The sequence below is a fragment of the Theropithecus gelada genome, chromosome 7a (assembly GCF_003255815.1).
Source record: "Theropithecus gelada isolate Dixy chromosome 7a, Tgel_1.0, whole genome shotgun sequence".
Classification (NCBI taxonomy): domain Eukaryota; kingdom Metazoa; phylum Chordata; class Mammalia; order Primates; family Cercopithecidae; genus Theropithecus; species Theropithecus gelada.
The window spans coordinates 24,184,182-24,204,729 of NC_037674.1; the positions used below are offsets into that span (position 1 = coordinate 24,184,182).

General features: G+C 38.9%; 1 protein-coding gene across 1 annotated transcript in view; it reads right to left on the minus strand.

Annotated features, from left to right (window-relative positions):
- The window catches only part of SHC4 (SHC adaptor protein 4), a 141,335-nt gene that overhangs the window by 13,624 nt on the left and 107,163 nt on the right, over window positions 1-20,548 (minus strand). The window contains exons 8-10 of the mRNA XM_025389582.1: window positions 18,845-19,016; window positions 14,156-14,216; window positions 6,340-6,519 (exon numbers count right to left, since the gene is read on the minus strand). Coding sequence (XP_025245367.1) covers window positions 6,340-6,519; window positions 14,156-14,216; window positions 18,845-19,016 — 413 coding nt within the window. The remainder of the gene's footprint in view (window positions 1-6,339; window positions 6,520-14,155; window positions 14,217-18,844; window positions 19,017-20,548) is intronic.

A 20,548-nucleotide genomic window follows, 5' to 3' on the forward strand; every position in this document is an offset into this window, starting at 1 on the left:
GTGGGAGGAATGCATGCACACATTGTGTGTGGGTATACACATCTTAATGTGTGATGGCTTTGGTTTATTCTGAGATTATGGTGAAGAGCTTTTGGACAAAGACAAAACAATAGAAAAACAGACATTATATCATCTTGAAAAGAGGCAACGGATCATGGGCCAACCAGAGGAAATGGACAATGTTTTCCTAACAGTTTCCCAAATTAGCAGAAGGACAAGGTACTCCACTGGGAGATTTCAATCATCCAAACATTTGCGGAAAATCTGATTCTGCCAGAATAGATGACAATTTGTTTACTTTGTTTAATTTTAAAAGTTACACATACTAGCTTTTTAAAATCTAGCAAAGAGAAAAACAAATAAAATTAATTACCTATGGTCTCATCACTAAATAAAACTGCTCTTAACACTGTGGTACATTATCCATTATCTTGCTCCTTTTCTAATGCATAAGTTGACATTGACAATAATACTTATAATCTAAATATGGTTATTTATATATAATTTATGTATAATATTTAATAAATTGTTGAATTGATATAATCATATTTTCTCAGAAGGAGTAGTGAAGGTTAAGGAAGTAATAAGGAAGGCCAATCTAGATTTAACTGAAACCATAAAAAAGTGATAGGAATTATGAAAGACAGTAAATCATATCATCTTGGAGTTCCCATTGGCACTTAAAGACATATTGTTCACAATCAGACCTTAAAGAAAGCACAGTATAGATATGGCTATCCACATCCAAATGGATCCAACGGGCAAAACCTCTAAAAGGGAAAATATGGTTTAAGGAAGAGAAAAAAATCTAACATGCAAAATCTGGATTAAATAATTGAAAGCAATCTCAATGAGAAAGAAAGGATGAGACATTTAAAGAAACCAATATGAACTGTAAAGATGGCACACTGATGAATCCCATTTTTAAAAAGCACCTGTAAAACAATTTTTATAGTATTAATTATTATTTTAGCAAAGCACTGGAAAAATTGGTATGTCCTTCAATAAGGTACTGATTACGTAAATCATGATGCACTCATACAATACTATAGAGCAATTTAAAATAGTGAAGATCGTGTGCTTATATAGACAAATTTCTAAAATAAAGAGTAAAATAAGGAGGTATACAAGGGGATTATTATAACTGAGAGCTGAAACAAGAAAGTGGAACGTTGTCTTGTTTGACATCAGCTGAGAATGTGCATATTGGGTGACTGAAAATTTTTGTTGCTCCGTGCACGGCCACACATGACACAAAAGGACCATGAGTATTGATTTTGGACTTACAACTAAATTTTAGCAAGTAAGCTAATTCTCAAATATGGAATCTGTGAATAATGATAATTGACTATACCGTTTATTAGTATGGATTATTGGGGGTATGAAAACTCTAAAATAAAAATGTATTTGCATTGAGAGGAAAAATATGTTCATTTACACAAAGTATCTGAAAATTTGGTAGAAAAAGATGTTAACATGAAATGTTAAGCATAAATGAGAGAGAGGTTCAGATAGTACCCAGAGAAAAATTATTTGTAATGTAAAGAAAGAATTAAATGTCTGTTAGACACGTTACTAGGGCGTAGCAATTAGTATATAGTAATTAAGATGCTGGTTGAGAAAAGGCAAGGGGCCTAATAGAAAAAACATAATAAAGATCCCAGAAACAAATTCACATATATACGAAGAGTTTGATATAATAGAAAGTAGCATCAGGGAAAAGAGGAGACTACTCAATCAATAGTGTTTGGAAAATTGACAAACATGGATAAAATTAAGTTAGATCTCCAACTTCACATAATCTATAAAGGTCAAGGGGAATAAATATTTTATTGTGAAAATAAAACGATGAAGCCAATATTTTAAAAAATAGATGTTGGATAAAAAAGCGAAAATTTAATCCAAAGCAAGTAGAATGAAAACATAATCAAGATAAAATGGAAATCAATGAAATAGAAAACAAAAAACAACAGAGAAAATTAAACCCAAACCTGGGCACACTGGAAAGATCCATAAAATTAATAAACCTGAAAGAGGACTGATCAAGTAAAAAGGAGAAAATTACCAATAACAGGAAAGAGAGAATGGATATCACTATGGATGTTTTGGGCAATAAAAAGACAATAGAGAAATATTGTGGAAATCTTCATACAGAACTGCCTATAAGCTAATAAAATGGAATGCTGCTAAGTTTTCAAGGAAACTACATTGCCAAATAAATCACAATCCCTTCTTGTCCACGGCTTCTGGCCCCTGAAGCAAACTCTAATCTCTCATGACCACAGTGGGAAATAGGCTGTAAAAGTGGCAAAGCCCCCGAGAAAGGCACATTCTCCAATATCTACTTTAAGTGTGCACGTGGAGAATAATGGCAGCAACAACCCAGATGGCATGGTCTGGGTCCACAGATGACAGTGGACACCAAAAGTCCTCTCATAAAGCCGAACCAGTACCCAAGCAAATTGCTTTCTCCACTTCCAGCTCAGTCTTCAGAACTCTGGCCTGGCCAGATTTGGTCATCGCTGTGGACCAGTGGCTGCTGTCCCATGCTGTTGCATTCCTCCCTTTTGAGAATGTGAGTTTCTACTGCTATTATCTTATTCCTATTCCCCCATTAATTTGGGGTATGGAGGGTGGCAGACAACTTGGCAGATAGTAAGGATCTTCATCTAATCTTAGATGCTGTAATTGTATAAGTACTTGCAATGTCTTCCTTGGGGAGAGGGCAAATATGTTTTATGTGAAAAGAAAAGCTCACGAATATTTGAGTGGCAGATAGGTGTACTGTGGCAGAGACAGTTAGTCATCTACCAATATCTATCCTCCCTTTCATTACATCACAGAACTCCTAAGTTTAGCTAGGCACCCAGCTAGAGTAATTTTTCTAGCCTTCCTTGCAGCTAGGTGTGGCCACATGTCTATGGTCTGCCAATGGCAGGTAAAAAGAAATGATGTCTGCCTCTTCTGGTCATGTCCTTTAAAGAAATATATATGTGCTCCTCTTGCTTTTCTCCTTTCCCACTAGCTGCATGCAAATGTGATGATAAGGGCCCAAGCAGCCACTTTGGACCAGAGATGGAAGCCAGATGTTGAGAATGACAAAGCTCCCCTACCAATCCCGTGGCACCAATCTTTGAGCTTTTAGGTAAAATAAATAAATGTCAGCCCTTTTTACACTACAGCATTTGGTGGGGGCGGTATTTGTTATGGCAACTGAGACAGAAACTAACAATAAATCAAAATAAAAACTAGTACCGGAACTCATGGTATCTTTGTGCCATGTTTGGTGAGACTGTGTCGGAACCTTTTTTCTGTTCGTAGTGTGACAGGATGAACTGAGGAGCCCTATGAGCATGCCTGAGAGATATTTAGTAACTCTGGATGTGTTTTTGTTTGGTTTGGTTATACTGAATTATCAAAAGCTTTTTTTTCCGGCTAAGGGAGGCTAAATATGTCTAAAGAAGCTAAAGAGGATTTTCGAGGGAGGAAGGAAGAAAACAGAAGGATCCATTATGGGGGAAGGTTAAAGGTGAAGTTAAGACATTTTATTTAAAAAGTATGTATAAAGCTATCCCCACTCCATCTCTTTATTACTAGACAGGCGCTTTAACCAGGTAAGCCATGAAGCCTCACTCCATCTCTTTATTAAATGTTCTTAAATCAACATAATTTAAGGTTTTGGAGTGGATTTGTTTTGGAGGGAGCAATGTTGAATTTAATCTCAAGAGGGCAGCAAGGAGCCCAGAAGGGCTATGGTACATTAAATCCTAACAGGAAATAAAGAGGGAGAGCGTACCAAAGGCCTAAATTATTCAATATGTTGCCACCAAAGCAGGGAAAGGGAGAAAGGTGGGGAAAAAAAGGCTAGAGTCAGAGAAAATACATTTTGACATTACAATTTTGGACAAGGCACACTTTATTTATTTTCAATGAATGACAGGAATTTTGTTATGTATTAATTTTGCCATTTCATATTATTGAATGGCCTATGACAAAAGGCAAAGTTCCTTTGCTTGGATTATGAATAATTTTAACTTTGGAGACTAAATTATAAAGGAACTGGAGTTGTGAATCAAAGAATATTCCAAATCACGTAATTTGGGCCACCCACTAAATAAGTTCTCTGATAATATGTGTGGCTCTGAAAAGTCCATGAAATGAAAAGTATCAAGAATATACACTTATAAAATCTAAGGTCCAGAAAGGGTTTTTTCCCAAAAAGTTGTAACAAACATTACCTATCCACATAGGACATTGCCCATTGCACAGATGAGTAAGCTTAACAGCAAAAATCTAAATTTGTTTCACATCTCATCACCCGCCACATAAGATGTCCTCTGTGGTAGCCACGGAGATGCACTACCCAAGTCTCCCTTCAAGGAAGCACCATTGCCCCAGGTGTCAGCAGTCAGCCTGCAGCTAACCAGCCCTTCTGGCTCTGCCTCAGCTGCCAGGGTTTGACCTTCCTGGTGTGGCCCACATCCCAAGACTGAGATAAATGGGGCTATATAGGGCCAGCCATTTGGGCCCAATGTAGGACAACTCTGACAGACCACATGGGCTTTTTGGTGTTGGCCGAGGCTTTGTCAGTCCTGCGTTGTAGTCCCATCTCCCATTCCGGCCAATCCTACTTCCTCTCCATTGCTTCCTGATATTGATCATGTTACAGACCCTGCTGCCAAGCTTCATCTTAGCATCTGCTTCCAGAGAATCCAGCTTGGTTGGATAGGGTGTCAGGAGTGATCTTAGAAAGTCAGCATAAAGAGGGACCACTTGTCACCTGGCTGACAATGAGGACCCCTGGTTCTTCATCTAGACAGTTAAGACGGTCTGCTGAGGTCCAGGCTCAACAAAATCTTTTCAATTTTGTCTTGCATTGCAGCCACACTAGCTGGAAAGCTGTCTTTGGAAGTTCTGGAGAAATCTCCTAGACTATTAAAAGGATCTTCTCAGTGACTGGTTCAAACCAAATTTGACAGCATGCCAATCTCTGAACACAAGAAGCTTCAATATTTTATGAAAAGCATTTTTTGTTTGTTTATTTTTCCATTGATTATAGACTTTTGGCTTGTTTTATTTTTACTTATGTTCCTGTTTATGCATTTACCCCTGATAGTAATTTGACAGGAAAGATGTTTGTCTTATTGTGTTTTACCCACAGTACGTGGGTGAAGAAAGAAGCCAACTTATTTTAGTGCTTTATAGATGACTTATTAAGGGGTTTTGAAATGAATAAAATTAATGCTATCCCTAACAGAAACAGTAGCCACTGTGATTCATGCAAATAAACAAATTCAAAATTATCTCCCGGCCTTGACAGCCCTTCTTTCAGCAAAAGTACACAGCAGAAATCAAAAGTTGGAAGTAAATTTAAAGTATTTGAAAGGATTATTCAAAAATCAACATTTCCAAACCTTGAAACCCTAAACAACTCCACAAAGCTCTAATCAATATTAACTGTGGTGAAGGATAGAGGTAAAGAAAGATAACTCAACACCTGAAAATGAGACCAAGAAAACAGCCTCCTTGAAATGCGAGATAGTACAATTAGTTAAACAGTAACCCTCAAAAAGATAAATTCAAGGCCGGGCATGGTGGTGCCTGTAATCCCAATGCTTTGAGAGGCTGAGGCAGGCAGATGGCTTGGGCCCAGGAGTTTGAGACCAGCCTGGGCAAACATGATGATACCCTGTCTTTACAAAAAATACAAAAATTAGCTGGGCATGGTGTTGTGTGCCTGTAGTCCCAGCTGCTCCAGAGGTTGAGATGAGAGGATCGCTTGAGCTCAGGAGGCAGAGGTTGCAGTGACCTGTGATCATGCCATTGTACCCCAGCCTGGGTGACAGAGTCAGACCCTGCCTCAAAAAAAAAAAAAAAAGAAGATAAATTCAAATCCTAATCCCTGGTACCTGTGAACATGACCTAATTTGGCAAAAGGGTCTTTACAGATGTAATTAAATTAACAATCTTGAGATGAGATTAGTCTCATCTCATCCAATCATTTCATCTCCTCCTAAATCCAGTGACGGTTGTCCTGTAACAGGAAGAAAAGGGAGATGATGAAATAGAGACACAGGGGCAGTCAATATGAAGACAGTTGCAGAGATTAGAGTGATGTGTCTACAAGCCAAGGAACATCATGAATTGCCAGTAGCCACCAGAAGCTAGGAGAGATGCATAAAATGGATTCTCCTCCAGAGGTCCCGGAAGGAACCAACCATGCTGACACTTTGATTATGGACTTCTGGCCTCCAGAACTGAGAAAGAATAAATTTCTGTTTGTGGTAATTTGTTACAACGGCCCTAAGAAATGAATACAGACAGTGAGTAGCTACTTACTTCCGCAGTGCCAAGGGCTCCCCAGTGGTTGGGCTGAGCTTTGATTTCCAGCAGAGCCAAGTGTACTTTGAAGAGCCTGTGTATTAATGTAGCAGGGGTCATCAAAGAGATCTACTCGGCACGTGTGCTTCAATAATGAGGTATCTCGCTGGGACTGCACCCCTCTTGGATGGACATTACCTGTAGTGATTAGTAGTGATCAATACATTATGTTTTTTGCTTTGTAAATAGTAAATAGAATCATGTTTGAGTCCAGAATTCATAGAAACCTAAAGGCCATGCCCCACCCTATACAATGATTGAATATTAACTTTTAGGTTTGACCTGGAAAATCAAAAGAAGCACCAGTCTCTGAGAGAAAGCCACCCTCTCACTGGGCTTCTTTCCCCTCTCGGACCCAGCCCCCAGCCAACCAATTACATCAACAGCAGACAGAAGACGAGCAAGAAGATCTAAAGAGGACTGACCGGCCATGGAAGAAAGACGGCTGATAGTCTCAGCAAACAGCACAAACCCACACTCAACACTGCTCAGAGGGGTTGCCCAGGAATCAGGAAAACACACATGTCATATTGAACTTGAATATCTATAATTAAACTCCTTTTCAAAACTGATTAATTTTAAATCCTTATTTCCTGTGAACTAAATTAATTTATAAATAAGAAGTAAATGAATGAATACAATAAAATTCTTAAGAGTAGGAAGTCTGGCTTCTTTCTATGCTCAAAGTTTGCTCTTGCCAACCTCAGCCTTGCACCAATTGCTGATGTTTAATTCTGTTATTCAATGAAAAGAACTCAAGCCTCAGGTTATCTCCTCCTCCTCTATTAATCTGTCCTCTCCCCTTCCATTCTATTCTACACATTGTAGCTCAAATAATCTTTTGAAAACTGCAAATCCGGTCATATTTCTCAGAAGTTTCATATACCTCTTCAATTGCTTCCCACGCTCTTTAACAAGCTGTAGGCCCTGCTGTGTCTACCCAGCTACCCTTCTTCCTCTCTCCTCCCCAGCCTCTGCCTGGGATCACACTGGCTTTCCTGCAGTATGATCTCACATCGAAAGGCTGTCTCCTCTAATTAACATGTTCTTCTCTCCTTTTCTCCATCACCGTCATCCTTCAGATGTTAACTTAAACATCTCTATCTTTAGGAAGGCCTTCCCTGACCTTCCAGACCAGACTAGATCTCTGCTTTCCTAGCAGTTTTCACTAGACCTCTGATATGGTTTGGCTGTGTCCCCACCCAAATCTCATCTTGAATTGTAATAATCTTCATGTGTCAAGGGCAGGGTCAGATGGAGATAACTGAATCATGGGGGCAGTTTTACCTATACTGTTCTCCTCCTACTGAATGAGTCTCAGATCTGATGGTTTTACAAATGGGAGTTCTCCTGCACAAGATCTTTTGCATGCTGCCATGTAAGATGTGCCTTTGCTTCTCCTTTGCCTTCTGCCATGACTGTGAGGCCTCTGCAGCCATGTGGAACTGTGAGTCCATTAAACCTCTTTCCTTTATAAATTACCCAGTCTTGGGTATGTCTTTATTAGCAGCATAAGACCGGATGAATACAACCTCCAAAGTCCGTATCATGTGAGTAATTCATTCTATTATTTAAGTTCTATTCTATTATTTAGTTAAACAGAATATGTGCCAGCCATATAGCTAGCCAGCTGTGCTCAGGGTCATCATGAGGCTGCACCTGAACTAGTGACATTCCTTTGCCATAATGAAAGACAACATTAGTCCTTCTATTGCTTTAGTCATTAAACCTTTTCAGTGTGGTCCAAGGACCAACCACATACTGAATTTCACATCAGGGTGAATAATGCTATGATACTTGTAACTCATAGTATGGAAACTAAGAATACACCAAGATGGAAACTAAGAATACACCAAGCAGGAGAAGCCCAGTCAGAAGTCTGCAGTCTTACCACCTGCTTCTCCTTTACTCCTTGTCTGTCAGCTGTGACATGTCATCTTGAAATGTGCCATGCTCTGTATGTGGGGTATCCTAAAACAAGAGTGAGGTTTCTACAAAGGGAGGAGTTGACAGGGTGCCTCATTCGTTTTGTACATTTTGCACATATAAGACAGTTTCCATTTGCTTAAGTGGATTTATAAGTTATATTATCTAGTTTAAACTAAACTTGCTTTTACAAATGGAAAGCGGCTAAAAAATTACTGCAAAGAAATGAAAGATTAAGGATAATTCTTTTAGTACAAGCTCCTCCTTAGCTGCATTATGAGCTTATAAACAAGAATGATCTAATCAGATCAGAGCTTTGGCACCTCAAATGTTCAAATTATCAGCAATTAAATCTATTTTCTTTTTCAATAAATGCTCTAAATGCATACTAGACCTTGAGATATTATCTAATGATAGCATCCAGCTGTTGTAATTAGCAAGTCTTGGTAAAAAATGTTCATTTATCATCTACTCTAACTTTAAATTTTCCTATATTTGTGTGTTTTATGATATATGCATATTAATATATTAGCACATGTGTATACAACTTATACATTATTAAATAACCATTTATGTAGGAATGCCTGTTCATAAAAATTTACTGAAAGTGAAATAAAATCTAAAGTGCTTGAAAGTGGCTAAGTCAGTTTTGTTTTTTTTTTTAAGTTAACATCTCACCCTGTCACCCAGGCTTCAGTGTATTGGTGCAATCACAGCTTACTGCAGCCTCGAACTCCTAGGTTAAAGTGATCCTCCCACCTCAGCCTCCAGAGTCACTGCAATTACAGGTGTGAGCTACCGGGCCTGGCTAGAGGTCAGCTTTTAAATTTCATATGGACCTGAGTTCAAATCCCTGTGGTATCTCTTACTATCTGAGTGGTCTGGGATGAGTTAATTAACCTAAGACTCAGTTTTCATATCTGTAAAGTGTGGGTGCCTGGCTTAAAATACTGTTGTGAGGACTAAGTGAAATAATGTTGGTGAGACACTGAGCATAGTGCCTGCCTTATAGCAGGTATTCGATAAATAGTTCCCACGGATGCTCAGTTATTATTTAGTCATTGATGCTGGGCCTCCATACATGATGCTTATCTCTTACTGCAATATCCTCCCCCTCCTTTTCTTTACCTAATTCTTATTTATCCTTTAAGATTCTGCTCTGAAACCATCTTTTTCAGGAAGCCTTCCCCTGAATCCTTCCCTCCCCAAGGTCGGGAATGGTGCCACTTCATGATATACTGCAAGAATCTGTTTACTTCTGTCTTCCCCTTGAGACTGCAAATTCCTCGTGTCCTTGAGGAAAGACTAGAACCCATCTAGTCTGTGTATCTTCTGCACCTTCAGTGCTTGGGATGAAGCACGTGCTCAAAAGAAAAATGTTTATCAGCTAACTGGACAAATGACTGCATGTCTATCCAATCTTCCTTTGTTGGCATATTTAACCCCACCACGTTTTGAAGACTCTGGATCAACCCATAGCACAGGGTGATAACGCATCTGCCCCTCACAAAGCGTTAGCCTGAGCTAACCACATCAATTGTACCATCCCGTAGGATGACACCAAAAGCATCAGTGTTTATGTCCAGCCTCTCTTGAAAACTGCCACCTGTAAGTGCACAATAGCGTACTGAAAAAAAAAGAAAGAAACTGCCATCCGTTTCTTTTTCATATGTGCCATCATATTTAAGTTGGTAATGTTGCCTTAAATTTAAAAAAAAAAAAAGCCCACCCCAGACCCAAATTTAAAATCATTCTAGGCTGAAGTGTATGGTTCACGAGGGCTTAGACACACGTGCCAGCTAGTATGCTTTCCAAAAGTTCTTTGTGCCAAGTGTTACTCCAAGACCCTAGCCAACTTTCCTAAGAGAAGATTTGTAGAGGAAAATAAATACATACAAAGTGTATACACTGTAAGTAACAACATTTTAAAGTGTAAGCCCTTAGGGTTTGTGGGAACTTAATGTCTTTTTGATTAAAAATATCAACATTTCAATTTTAACTGGAAGGTCAGGGAAACATTATTCTATTTTGCTAATTATTGTTTTCCATGAGGGATTTTTTCCACAAGTATGAAGGATAAGGATCTTTTCTATGTCTAGTGATACACAGAATTAACTCTTTCAACAACCAGAGGCTACTGCAGTATTTATAATACACTGGAATTCACGTTTGAAGTCAATATTTGAATAAATGAATCTCTTGGGAGGTTACTGAAAATTTTTCTATAGGTATCTCTCAAATGCCTATATATGAATCTCTGGGAAAAGCCACAAAAACTACATATTTGCTATTCTGGCAACTGTTCTTAAATTACTCATTGGTAAAGAATTTCGGATTACTTTAAAAACACATGCCCAAGTAGGCCAAGTGCAGTGGGTCACGCCTGTAATCCCAGCACTTTGGGAGGCCAAGGCGGGCGGATCACCTGAGGTTGGGAGTTCGAGACCAACCTGACCAACATGGAGACACCCCATCTCTACTAAAAACACAAAATTAGCCGGGCATGGTGGCGCATGCCTGTAATCCCAGCTACTCAGGAGGCTGAGGCACGAGATCGCTTGGACCCGGGAGGCAGAGGTTGCAGTGAGCCGAGATGGAGCCATTGCACTCCAGCCCGGGCGACAACAGGGGAATTCCGTCTAAAAAGAAAACAAAAAACAAACAAACAAAAAAACATGCCCAAGTAATCACAGACAGGTCTCAAGGTAGGATTACCTGATTTATAGGTGCCTAGGGATAAAATGACACTGTAGTAGGAAAATCCCTCCTGCCATAGTAGGAGGGAGACCTTACACGTCATGGCCACTGGGACATGGGTTGAGTCCTTCTATCCCACCATGGTTTTACTAGTTAAGGTTTGGAGAGATAGCCTCTGAGCATTCTGGTTCCTCACTGGAACTCAGAAATGGCTTTTTTATGGAAACGATGTTGTAATTCAGTGATTTACGGGGGAGCAAAGTATCTAGGTGAGGGACTTCTCTTAACTGCAAACACCATCTCACCTCCTCAAGATTCTGAAGTTCCCAGTTACAATCATTATCTTAGAGCCACCATTAAGAAAAGTAGTATGCAATAGAACTTTCTATTGTTTTATCTGTCACTACAAAATATACATTTAAGCTTCAATATAGGCAAACCAGAATAGTAGAATATAGTACACTTGTCTAAGAGTCAACCATCATGGCTAGGATTAATTCTATAAAAATATATCCCAGGCTCCAAACAAACTTTTATTAAAGTTTGTTAATGTGTTTGGATCTTCTCATAGTGGCTTAGGGAAATATATATGCAAATAAGAATAAGGGGTTATATTGTTTGTTGGTATAAAGAAGAAAAAAAACTAAGACAATCTGAAACAATAAATTAAATTATATGGCAAGACTACACTTACAAAAAGAAAAATCTTGAATAAACGTGGAAATACTTTCATATCCATTAATTCCTTCATAAATTTATGTTTTTGGAGATGGGTGTTTTAATAATTTTTTTTAATTAATCAAGTTGAGAACTCTTGGGGGAAAAAAGAAGGGAAGCCATGTCCCCTTTTTCTTGTGGTAGTATTGTGATTTAGCCCATTCAACATAATTCTAGAAATGTCCATTTCTAGACTTTCATTCGTGAGTTCCCTTCAGAAGCTGGGTTATTGAGGACAGGACGGATGTGGCTATGCTGACTATTTAATGGAGAGGAGGGAAACAAGCTGCGAAGGGAGGTGTTTGGGCAGGACTGAACATTATGAAGATCCTTAGGACACTGCTGTAGGTTCGACACTCATCCTTCTCTCTTTACTCCTGAGCTCTCTCTCTGTCCCAGTGATCTGGGAACTGGTCTTGGCATGCTTAGTTCTGGTGTCCATTTACTTTTTTTCTCTCTCTCTCTCTCTCTTTCCCCTGCTCTCTCTTCCTCTCTCCCTATGTCCCTTTCCTACTTGCTTCCTACCTCCCTCTCTGTGCCTGGATAATTCCCACTCATCCTTCAGGCCTTGGTTTGATTGTCACTTCCTTAGAGAGAGCCTCTACAGCCCCCCAGATTAAGTTAGGTTTTCCCATTATTTCTTCCCATAGCATCTTGGGCTTTGAAGCACTCATCATACTTGTAGGCATTTGTTTAAGGTGTGTCTTCCTGGCTAAACTGCAAACTACAAGAGTGCCAGTTGTGTCTCTAGCTCTAGCACCTAGCACAGTGCCTGATCCATGGGAAGTCCTCAATAAGTAGTCATTAAATAAAGAGTTGAATAAATTAAGAATATATGCATGAGATAAAATAGGACATGGAGGTATTTCCAAGTGAGCTTCAGTACAGGGGAGAACATGGTTGCAATACCACAAGGCATGCGTGATACATTCCTGACTATTAAATCCTTGGGTTAAGAACCTCCAGGATGAGGGAAAGGAGAGAGGAAGGAAGTATGGCTGCCAGAGAGCGTAACTTTTAAGAGATTCATACTTACCATTAATTTAATTTGTTTAGTAATGTTATTAAAGATTGGTTTGGAATTTTAAATAACTTTAAAGAATGGCATGGAATTTTAATTTCTATCATAAGAAGGCATGCTTTTACAGAACTTAAAATACTGCCTTAGCCCTGGCATGGTGGCTCACGCCTGTGATCCCAGCACTTTGGGAGGCCAAAGGAGGCGGATCACTTGAGGTCAGGAGTTTGAAACCAGGCTGACCAACATGGCGAAACCCCATTTCTACTAAAAATACAAAAATTAGCTGGGCATGGTGGCGGGTGCTTGTAATCTCAGCTACTCAGGAGGCCGAGGCAGAAGAATTGCTTGAACCCGGGAGGCTGAGGTTGCAGTGAGCTGAGATTGCGCCATTGCACTCCAGCCTGAGCCACAGAGTGAGACTCTGTCTCAAAAAAATAAATAAATAAAGATAAAATAAAATAAAATAAAATAAAATAAAATAAAATGCTGCCTTAGTTCACTACTCTGTTTACAAGATAGAGGAAGGTGGTAATCATACCTATACCAGAAAGAATAAATCTTCATATATCCTTCATGATATAAAAATAATAAAATTAATATATTACATTGGTGTAATTCCATAAGAAATAAAAAAGTATCCTTGGAAGTGACTGTCTTGTAGATGGCAAGTTACTGCTAATTTAGTTTGAGTTCTTAAATATGGTTATCCATCTCTATTCTCCACTGCATTATTTACACAGTTCAGTCATCTCTCCCTCTAAAACTGTAAAACTTTCCTTCCTGAAGAAATAAATATGATCAACAACTAATAGGAATTAAAATGACTAACTCACAGTATAATTTGTTTTAATTAAAATATATTTCCAATCTGATAGTTGATGCTGTGGAAATGTTTTGTCCAACATCAATGATCACATGCAGTAATAAAACATTTAATACTCTGGCAAATATGGGGTGGACAAGCTCCTAATTGAGACTCTCACATTTCAGACATCCTTTCGTTCCCTGTACCATGCCAGAATAAAGGTTTTATCTTAATCCTAAAGGATCTGACAGGCATCAATTTTCACATTAGCTTACTCCTGATCTTTGAAGTAGAACTCCCTTGGGTTTCGAGCAGAGAAAGCACCTTTCCAGAGAGAGAGCTTTCATGATGTCAAGGCAGTAAAAGACTCCATAAAGCAAAACCATCAGCATGGCAGATTGCACAAGAGCAAGGGAGAACCATGAACCTCCCTAGTGACACATATGCAACATTCTGGGCTTCTCTGAGAAGCCTACAGCCAAAGGATTGTGTGTTTAGTGGTAGATACCTGACTTTTCAATGAAGTATTTAAGAGCAAGGGCCACACGTGTCCATAGGACTTACAAGGAATAAGGAGGGTGGCAGATGGAGAAGGGCATTGTACATACCTATTGCCCTGCTTTGTTCTAAACAGTTCTCATATACACTGCTGCACTTGGAGTTTCCAGGCTGCATGAACAACAAATTATGAAACATTTACAAACATAGTACACATTCATAAACTTAAAAGAAAAAATTAATAATACTCCCAGAAGAATATAGCAGACTTCACTTTCTGACACAGGAAATGTTTGACAAGTAAGAAAAGTAAACTGATATTTTGGGTGAACAGTGTACACTTTTCATGGTTCATCACCTTGGAGCTGCAGAGTTGGTTCTGATTGGGCTGCGGGATTCTAAAGGCTACCAGTGTCCTGTGTCCTGAGGGTTACTGCTTCTGCTTGAGAAGTCGCATTCCAGAACTCAATCCAAGTCTCAGCCAGAAAGTGATTTTCAGGACATTGCGATAAACATTGGCCATGTAGCCAACCTCTATCTAACTTTGAATTGGTAGACTGGATCTCTACTCTACTCAGGTTTGTGCCAGGCTCACGTCTCACCCTTGAAAATCTCATCCAGAGAGCTTCGATCATCCCTGTACATACAATCTCATCAGCAATATACTGGAGGGAGGGATCCGCTTGATGCCTTTGAGATGGGCAATGTCTTTGGAAAGATTAGTTTGGCAGCACTGTGCAGGAGGGTTTGAGGGAATGAGATTGGAGTCAGGAAAGGGTCTTTCAGAATCATCTAGGCAAGTGAGGACCAGTACTTAGAAAGAGGCAGTAGAAGTGGAAAAGTTTGGATAGACTCAAAACATATTTTCATGGTAGAATACTAGGTCTTGAAGACTGAACTGATATGGGGCCCAAAGTGTGAGAACAACAGAAGATTGTAGATTAATGAAAGATTGTCAGTGCCATTAATAAACACGAGTAAATCAGTAGAGGAATCAAGTTTGGAGTCAGGGAGAAAATGCTGAGTTCAACCTTGATATAAGTAAGCAATGTAGTGCAGTGCGGCATTACAGCTACAGAGATACATAAGAGCCAAAGACAGAGAAGTTAGAGGAAGTGTGTACACAGGTGGCCTGCCAGAAGCAGGGTAGAGCCTGGGAGAGTGCTAATGTGGTGGTATGGCAGGGCTTGTGTTTTTACTGGAGGAGATGAAATAAATGATAACGTAAAAAGGTACGACTTACTTTGAAACATATCAAAAATAAGATGGATCAATGGATGATAATCAGCTATATATGTAATAAAGCAAATATAATAAAATGTTAATTGTAGAACTGAGATGGTGAGTTTGTGAGTGTTCACTGCATAATTCTTTCAAATAGTCTATACGTTTAAAAATACTCATAATAAAATGTGAAAAAATGAAAGGACAGCAGCGACTAGAGATGCAGAAAGAGAATGATAAGGTGGAAATGTTTTGGAAGCTTACAGAAGAGGTCTCAAAAAATAAGAGGTGGGGCCAGATGTGGTGGCTCACACTTGTAATCTCAGCAATTTTGGGAGGCCGAGGCAGGCAGATTACCTGAGGTCAGGAGTTTGAGACCAGCCTGGCCAACATGGCGAAACCCTGTCTCTACTAAAAATACAAACATTAGCTGGGCATGGTGGCATGCATCTATAATCCCAGCTCCTTGGGAGGCTGAGGCAGGAGAATCACTTGAACCCGGGAGGCAGAGGTTGCAGTGAGCCGAGATCACGCCACTGCACTCCAGCCTGGGTGACAGAGTGAGACTCTATCTCAAAAAATAAATAAATAAATAAATAAAATAAAAATAAAATATAAAAAAATTAAGAGGTGGAAGTCTTAGACATAGCAATCAGGCAAGAGAAAGAGATAAAAAAACATACAAATAGGAAAAGAATAAGTCTATTTTTCTTCACTGACTATATGATTCTATACCTAGAAAACACTAGACTCTGCCAAAAGGCTCCCAGAACTGATAAACTTCAATAAAGTTTTGGGACACAAAAGCAATGTACAAAAATCAGTAGCATTTCTATACACCAATAACATTCAAACTGAGAGCCAAATGAAGAGCACAATTTGACTTACAATAGCCACCAAAATATAATAAAATAAAATACCTAGGAATACATCTAACTAAGGAGGTTAAAAGTCTCTACAAGGAGAAAAAGAAAACACTGCTGAAAGAAATCACAGATGACACAAATGAAAAAGCATTCCATGCTTATGGATTGGAAGAATCAATATAATAAAAATGGCCATACTAGCCAAAGCCATCTACAGATCCAGTGCTATTCCAATAAAACACCAACATCATTTTCCCCAGAAAATGATGGTTCATATGGAACCAAAAAATGAGCTCAAATAGCCAAAGCAATCCTGAGCAAAAAGAACAAAGCCAGAGGCATCACATTATCTGACTTCAAACTACACTATAAGCCTACAGTAACCAAAACAGCATGGTACTGGCACAAAACCACACACGTAGACTAATGGAACAGAATAGAGAACCCAGAAATAAAGGTGCACACCTGCAGGCATTTGATCTTTGACAAAAATAAGCAATGGGGAAAATACTCCCTATTCAATAAGTGGTGCTGGGATAGCTGGCTAGCCATACGCAAAAGAACGAAACTGGGCCCTTACTTTTCACCATATACAAGATGTATTAAATATATAAACCTAAGACCTCAAATTGTAAGAATCCTAGAAGTAAACTTAGGAAATCTATTCTGGACATCAGCCTTCAGAAAGAATTTGTGACTACATCCTCAAAAACAATTGCAACAAAAATAAAAATGGACAAGTGGGACCTAACTAAAGAGCTTCTAAGCACAGCAAAAGAAACTATCAACAGAGTAAACAGACAATCTACAGAATAGGAGAAAATATTCACAAACACTGTGCATCCAAATAGGTCTAATATGTAGAATCTATAAGAAACTTAATTCAACAAGCATAAAACAACCCCACTAAAAAGTGGGCAAATTTCATGAACAGTCATTTCTCAAGAGAATACATACAAGCAGCCAACAAACATAGGAAAAGATGCTCAACATCACTAATCATCAGAAAAGTGCAAATCAAAACCACAATGAGATACCATCTCACACCAGTCAGAATGGCTATCATTAAAAAGTCAAAAATACAGATGCTGGCGAGGCTGCAGAGAAAGGGGAATGCTCATACACTGTTGGTAGGAATGTAAACTAGTCCAGTCACTGTGAAAAGCAGTTTGGAGAGTTCTCAAAGAACTTAAAACAGCACTGCCATTTGACCTAGCAATCCTAACTACTGGGTATACACCCAAAGGAAAATAAATTGTTCTATCAAAAAGACATATGCATGCGTACGTTCATCGCAGCACTATTCACAATAGCAAAGACATGGAATCAATCTAGGTGCCCATCAATGGTGGATTGGATAAAGAAAATATGGTACATATACACCATGGAATACTATGCAGCCAGCCACAAAAAAAGAATAAAGTCATGTCCTCTGAAACAACATGGATGCTGCTGGAGGCCATTATCCTAGGTGAATTGACACAGAAACAGAAAACCAAATACCACATGTTCTCACTTATAAGTAGGAGCTAAATATTGGGTACTAATGGACATAAAGATGGCAACAATTGACACTGGGGACCACTAAAAGGGGGAGGGAAAGAGGGGGGCAAAGGCTGAAAAGCTATGTTACTATGTTCACTACCTGGGTGATGGGATCATTTGTATCTCAAACCTCAGCATCGTGCGATATACTGATGTAACAAATGTGCACACATACTCCCTGAATCTAAAATAAAGATTGAATTTAGTACCCATGGACGCAAAGACGGGAACAATAGACACACGGGGGCCTATGTGAAGGTGAAGGATGGGAGAAGGGTGAGGATTTAAAAACTACCTACCAGGTATTATGCTGGGTGACAAAATTATCTGTATGCCAAACCCCCATGACAAACAATTTACCCTTGTTACCAAACCTGCACATGGACCCCTTGAGCCTAAAATAAAAGGTGGAAATAAAAAAAACTAAAACTGAAATAAAATAAAATAAAAGTTGAAATTATAAAAATAAAAACAACAACAAAGAAGAGGCATCAAACATTATAAAACAGACGCAGAATACTGAAGAATAGATTTAGCAATTAAACCACTGGTGACCATTGGAAAAGTAACTTCCATCAAGTTGTCAAGCCGAGCTCAGCTCTTCCAGTATAGTACACATGTTAACACAAAGACAGGGACGATGCTTTCTAGAAGTTTGTGGGTGAAAGGAAGATGACAAGGAGGTGGAACATTATTAGGTTGGGTTGAGGGAGTCCAAGTTTTTGCAGGCAGAAGGAACCAATAGAGAAAGAGCGAAGACTGAGACAGAGGTTACTGGACAGAACTAGGACACAGAGTTGGCAGGAGAGGATTGGATGAGAAGCACAGGGAAAAGATTAGCTTTGGAGATAGTTGCTAAGGAAGAGAAGCAAGGAGAACATGGGCAGACTTAGAGCTGTGGAGGGGTGAAGCTGAGGATAACATGTTGGATCGCCTCAGTCTTCCAGTGAAGCGAGATATGAGATCATCTGCTGAGGCTACAATTGGGGGATTAGGAGTAAAAATGATCTAGTGCAGCCTCTGGCAGTTATTCACTCTCCAGCTCTGTATTTGAGGAAGACAGGACTTTCTCTAAACTAGCATTTGGAAATCCTCAAAGTAAAGGCTCTAGTGATCAGGGCAGAATTGCACTGCTGGGTCCAGTAACAATAAAACATTACATACCAAATAGCACAACTTTTCACACCGTATGGGGCAGTAAGCCATTTGTTCCGTGGCTTGAACTTTGATCCGCATATCGGAAACACCACCGGCTGGTGGCTGCTTCCCTGGAATTTCATTGTAATATTCATGATCTTCGCTCTCCTCGGCATGGCTATCAATACGCACCTCCTCACTGGGAAGGAAAAAAGAATCCTCAAAAGGCTGAGCGAAAATTCAAATACTGTAAGGGATGCAAGGGGATCAGAACCAAGCAAATCATCCTGAAAAACTTTGCATTCATGTTTTCAGTTTATAGCCGTGCTTCAGTGATGTTAAACATCTGGATGGAAGCAGTCAGATGGCTGAGTTGTTTAGCTTTCTGTAGACAAAATGGGGTAAGCCAATAGAAAGTGCCAAAGGGATGCTTCTGTGTCTCCTCCAGTGATAAAAACAATGATAATAACAATATATGAACTCCCTAAATGTAAGACATTTTTGTCATAAGATTATAAAAATATAAAGTATTCTTGAGTATCTCCAGCACACTTTGATTGTTCCATTTTGGAAATGTTTTGCCCACATAAAATTTAAATATTGTTCTTTGGGTACAGGGCCCGTCCCAGTTTATTAATCCAAGATGAAAAAAAAAATAAGAGAGCTATGGCCAGCTATCTTGTCTGCACAGAACTGGAGGGGTATATGGGATTAATAAAGAAATATTAGAACCATATGTGGTAAGTGGGTAGATTTATATAAACATGGAATTGTTTTAAAAATTGAAACAGGGCAAGACAAACAAACAAACAAACAGACTTTTCTTCCAAATTGGAATCAGGGATAGTTTCTTACAAAAAAAATAAATAAATAAATCAAGTCTATTTGGATTGAACTGATTCAACTGACAACTCACACAGTTTTGTTGGGTTCATTACATGCCAATAAAATGACAGCACTAAGAGAGAAGTGTTATCCTGGGAAAAATTCAGCATCAAAGCCTCCTGGTAACCCCCTCTCCTTTGCTACCCTAGACTACATCATAAAAGGAGATCTCCAAACTGAGTATTTGTTGATACACAAAGTGACAAACCAGAGGAAAATGCATTTTAAAGTACCAAGAGTTTTATTTCTCCAGCATGAATTGTGTGAGCCAGAGGCATCACTGCATTCCACACTTGGTGGAGTCTGACAGGCCTGAAAGGATTCAGCTTTCATCGCAGACTTTCTGTGCCTTAGAACAACCAAATTCTTGGGTCCCATCATGTTCCACTCCAACCACAGTTTAGCTGGAGCCTATCTATTTACGTTGCAAACCAACTGACAGGAATTCCTACAAGAGACATTTAATTCTTATTTGGTTCTTTGTTCTTGCTGTTTTGTTTTTTTTTTTAACTGATATGCAAAGGATCTGGGGTTGAATCAAATCTAAGAAGTTTATTGATGTTTATTATTTTGATTTCAATTAATTAATTCAAAGCTCTTTATAGTGCCAGAATAACAGAGATAATCTCTTCTTACTTTTAGTGAAAAGGGATCTACTCTTTTGATCTTGTTACAAAGCAAGAGGATATAACTGGATAAATATGAATGGAAGGAAAATATTATTTTGTACTGAGACTGTGTCTATTTGTAAGAAAAAAATTACTAATTTTATTAGCTCATTTTAAAATGCCACATGAATGTTATATACACACACAAATAAATATATACAGAAAACTGCACACATAT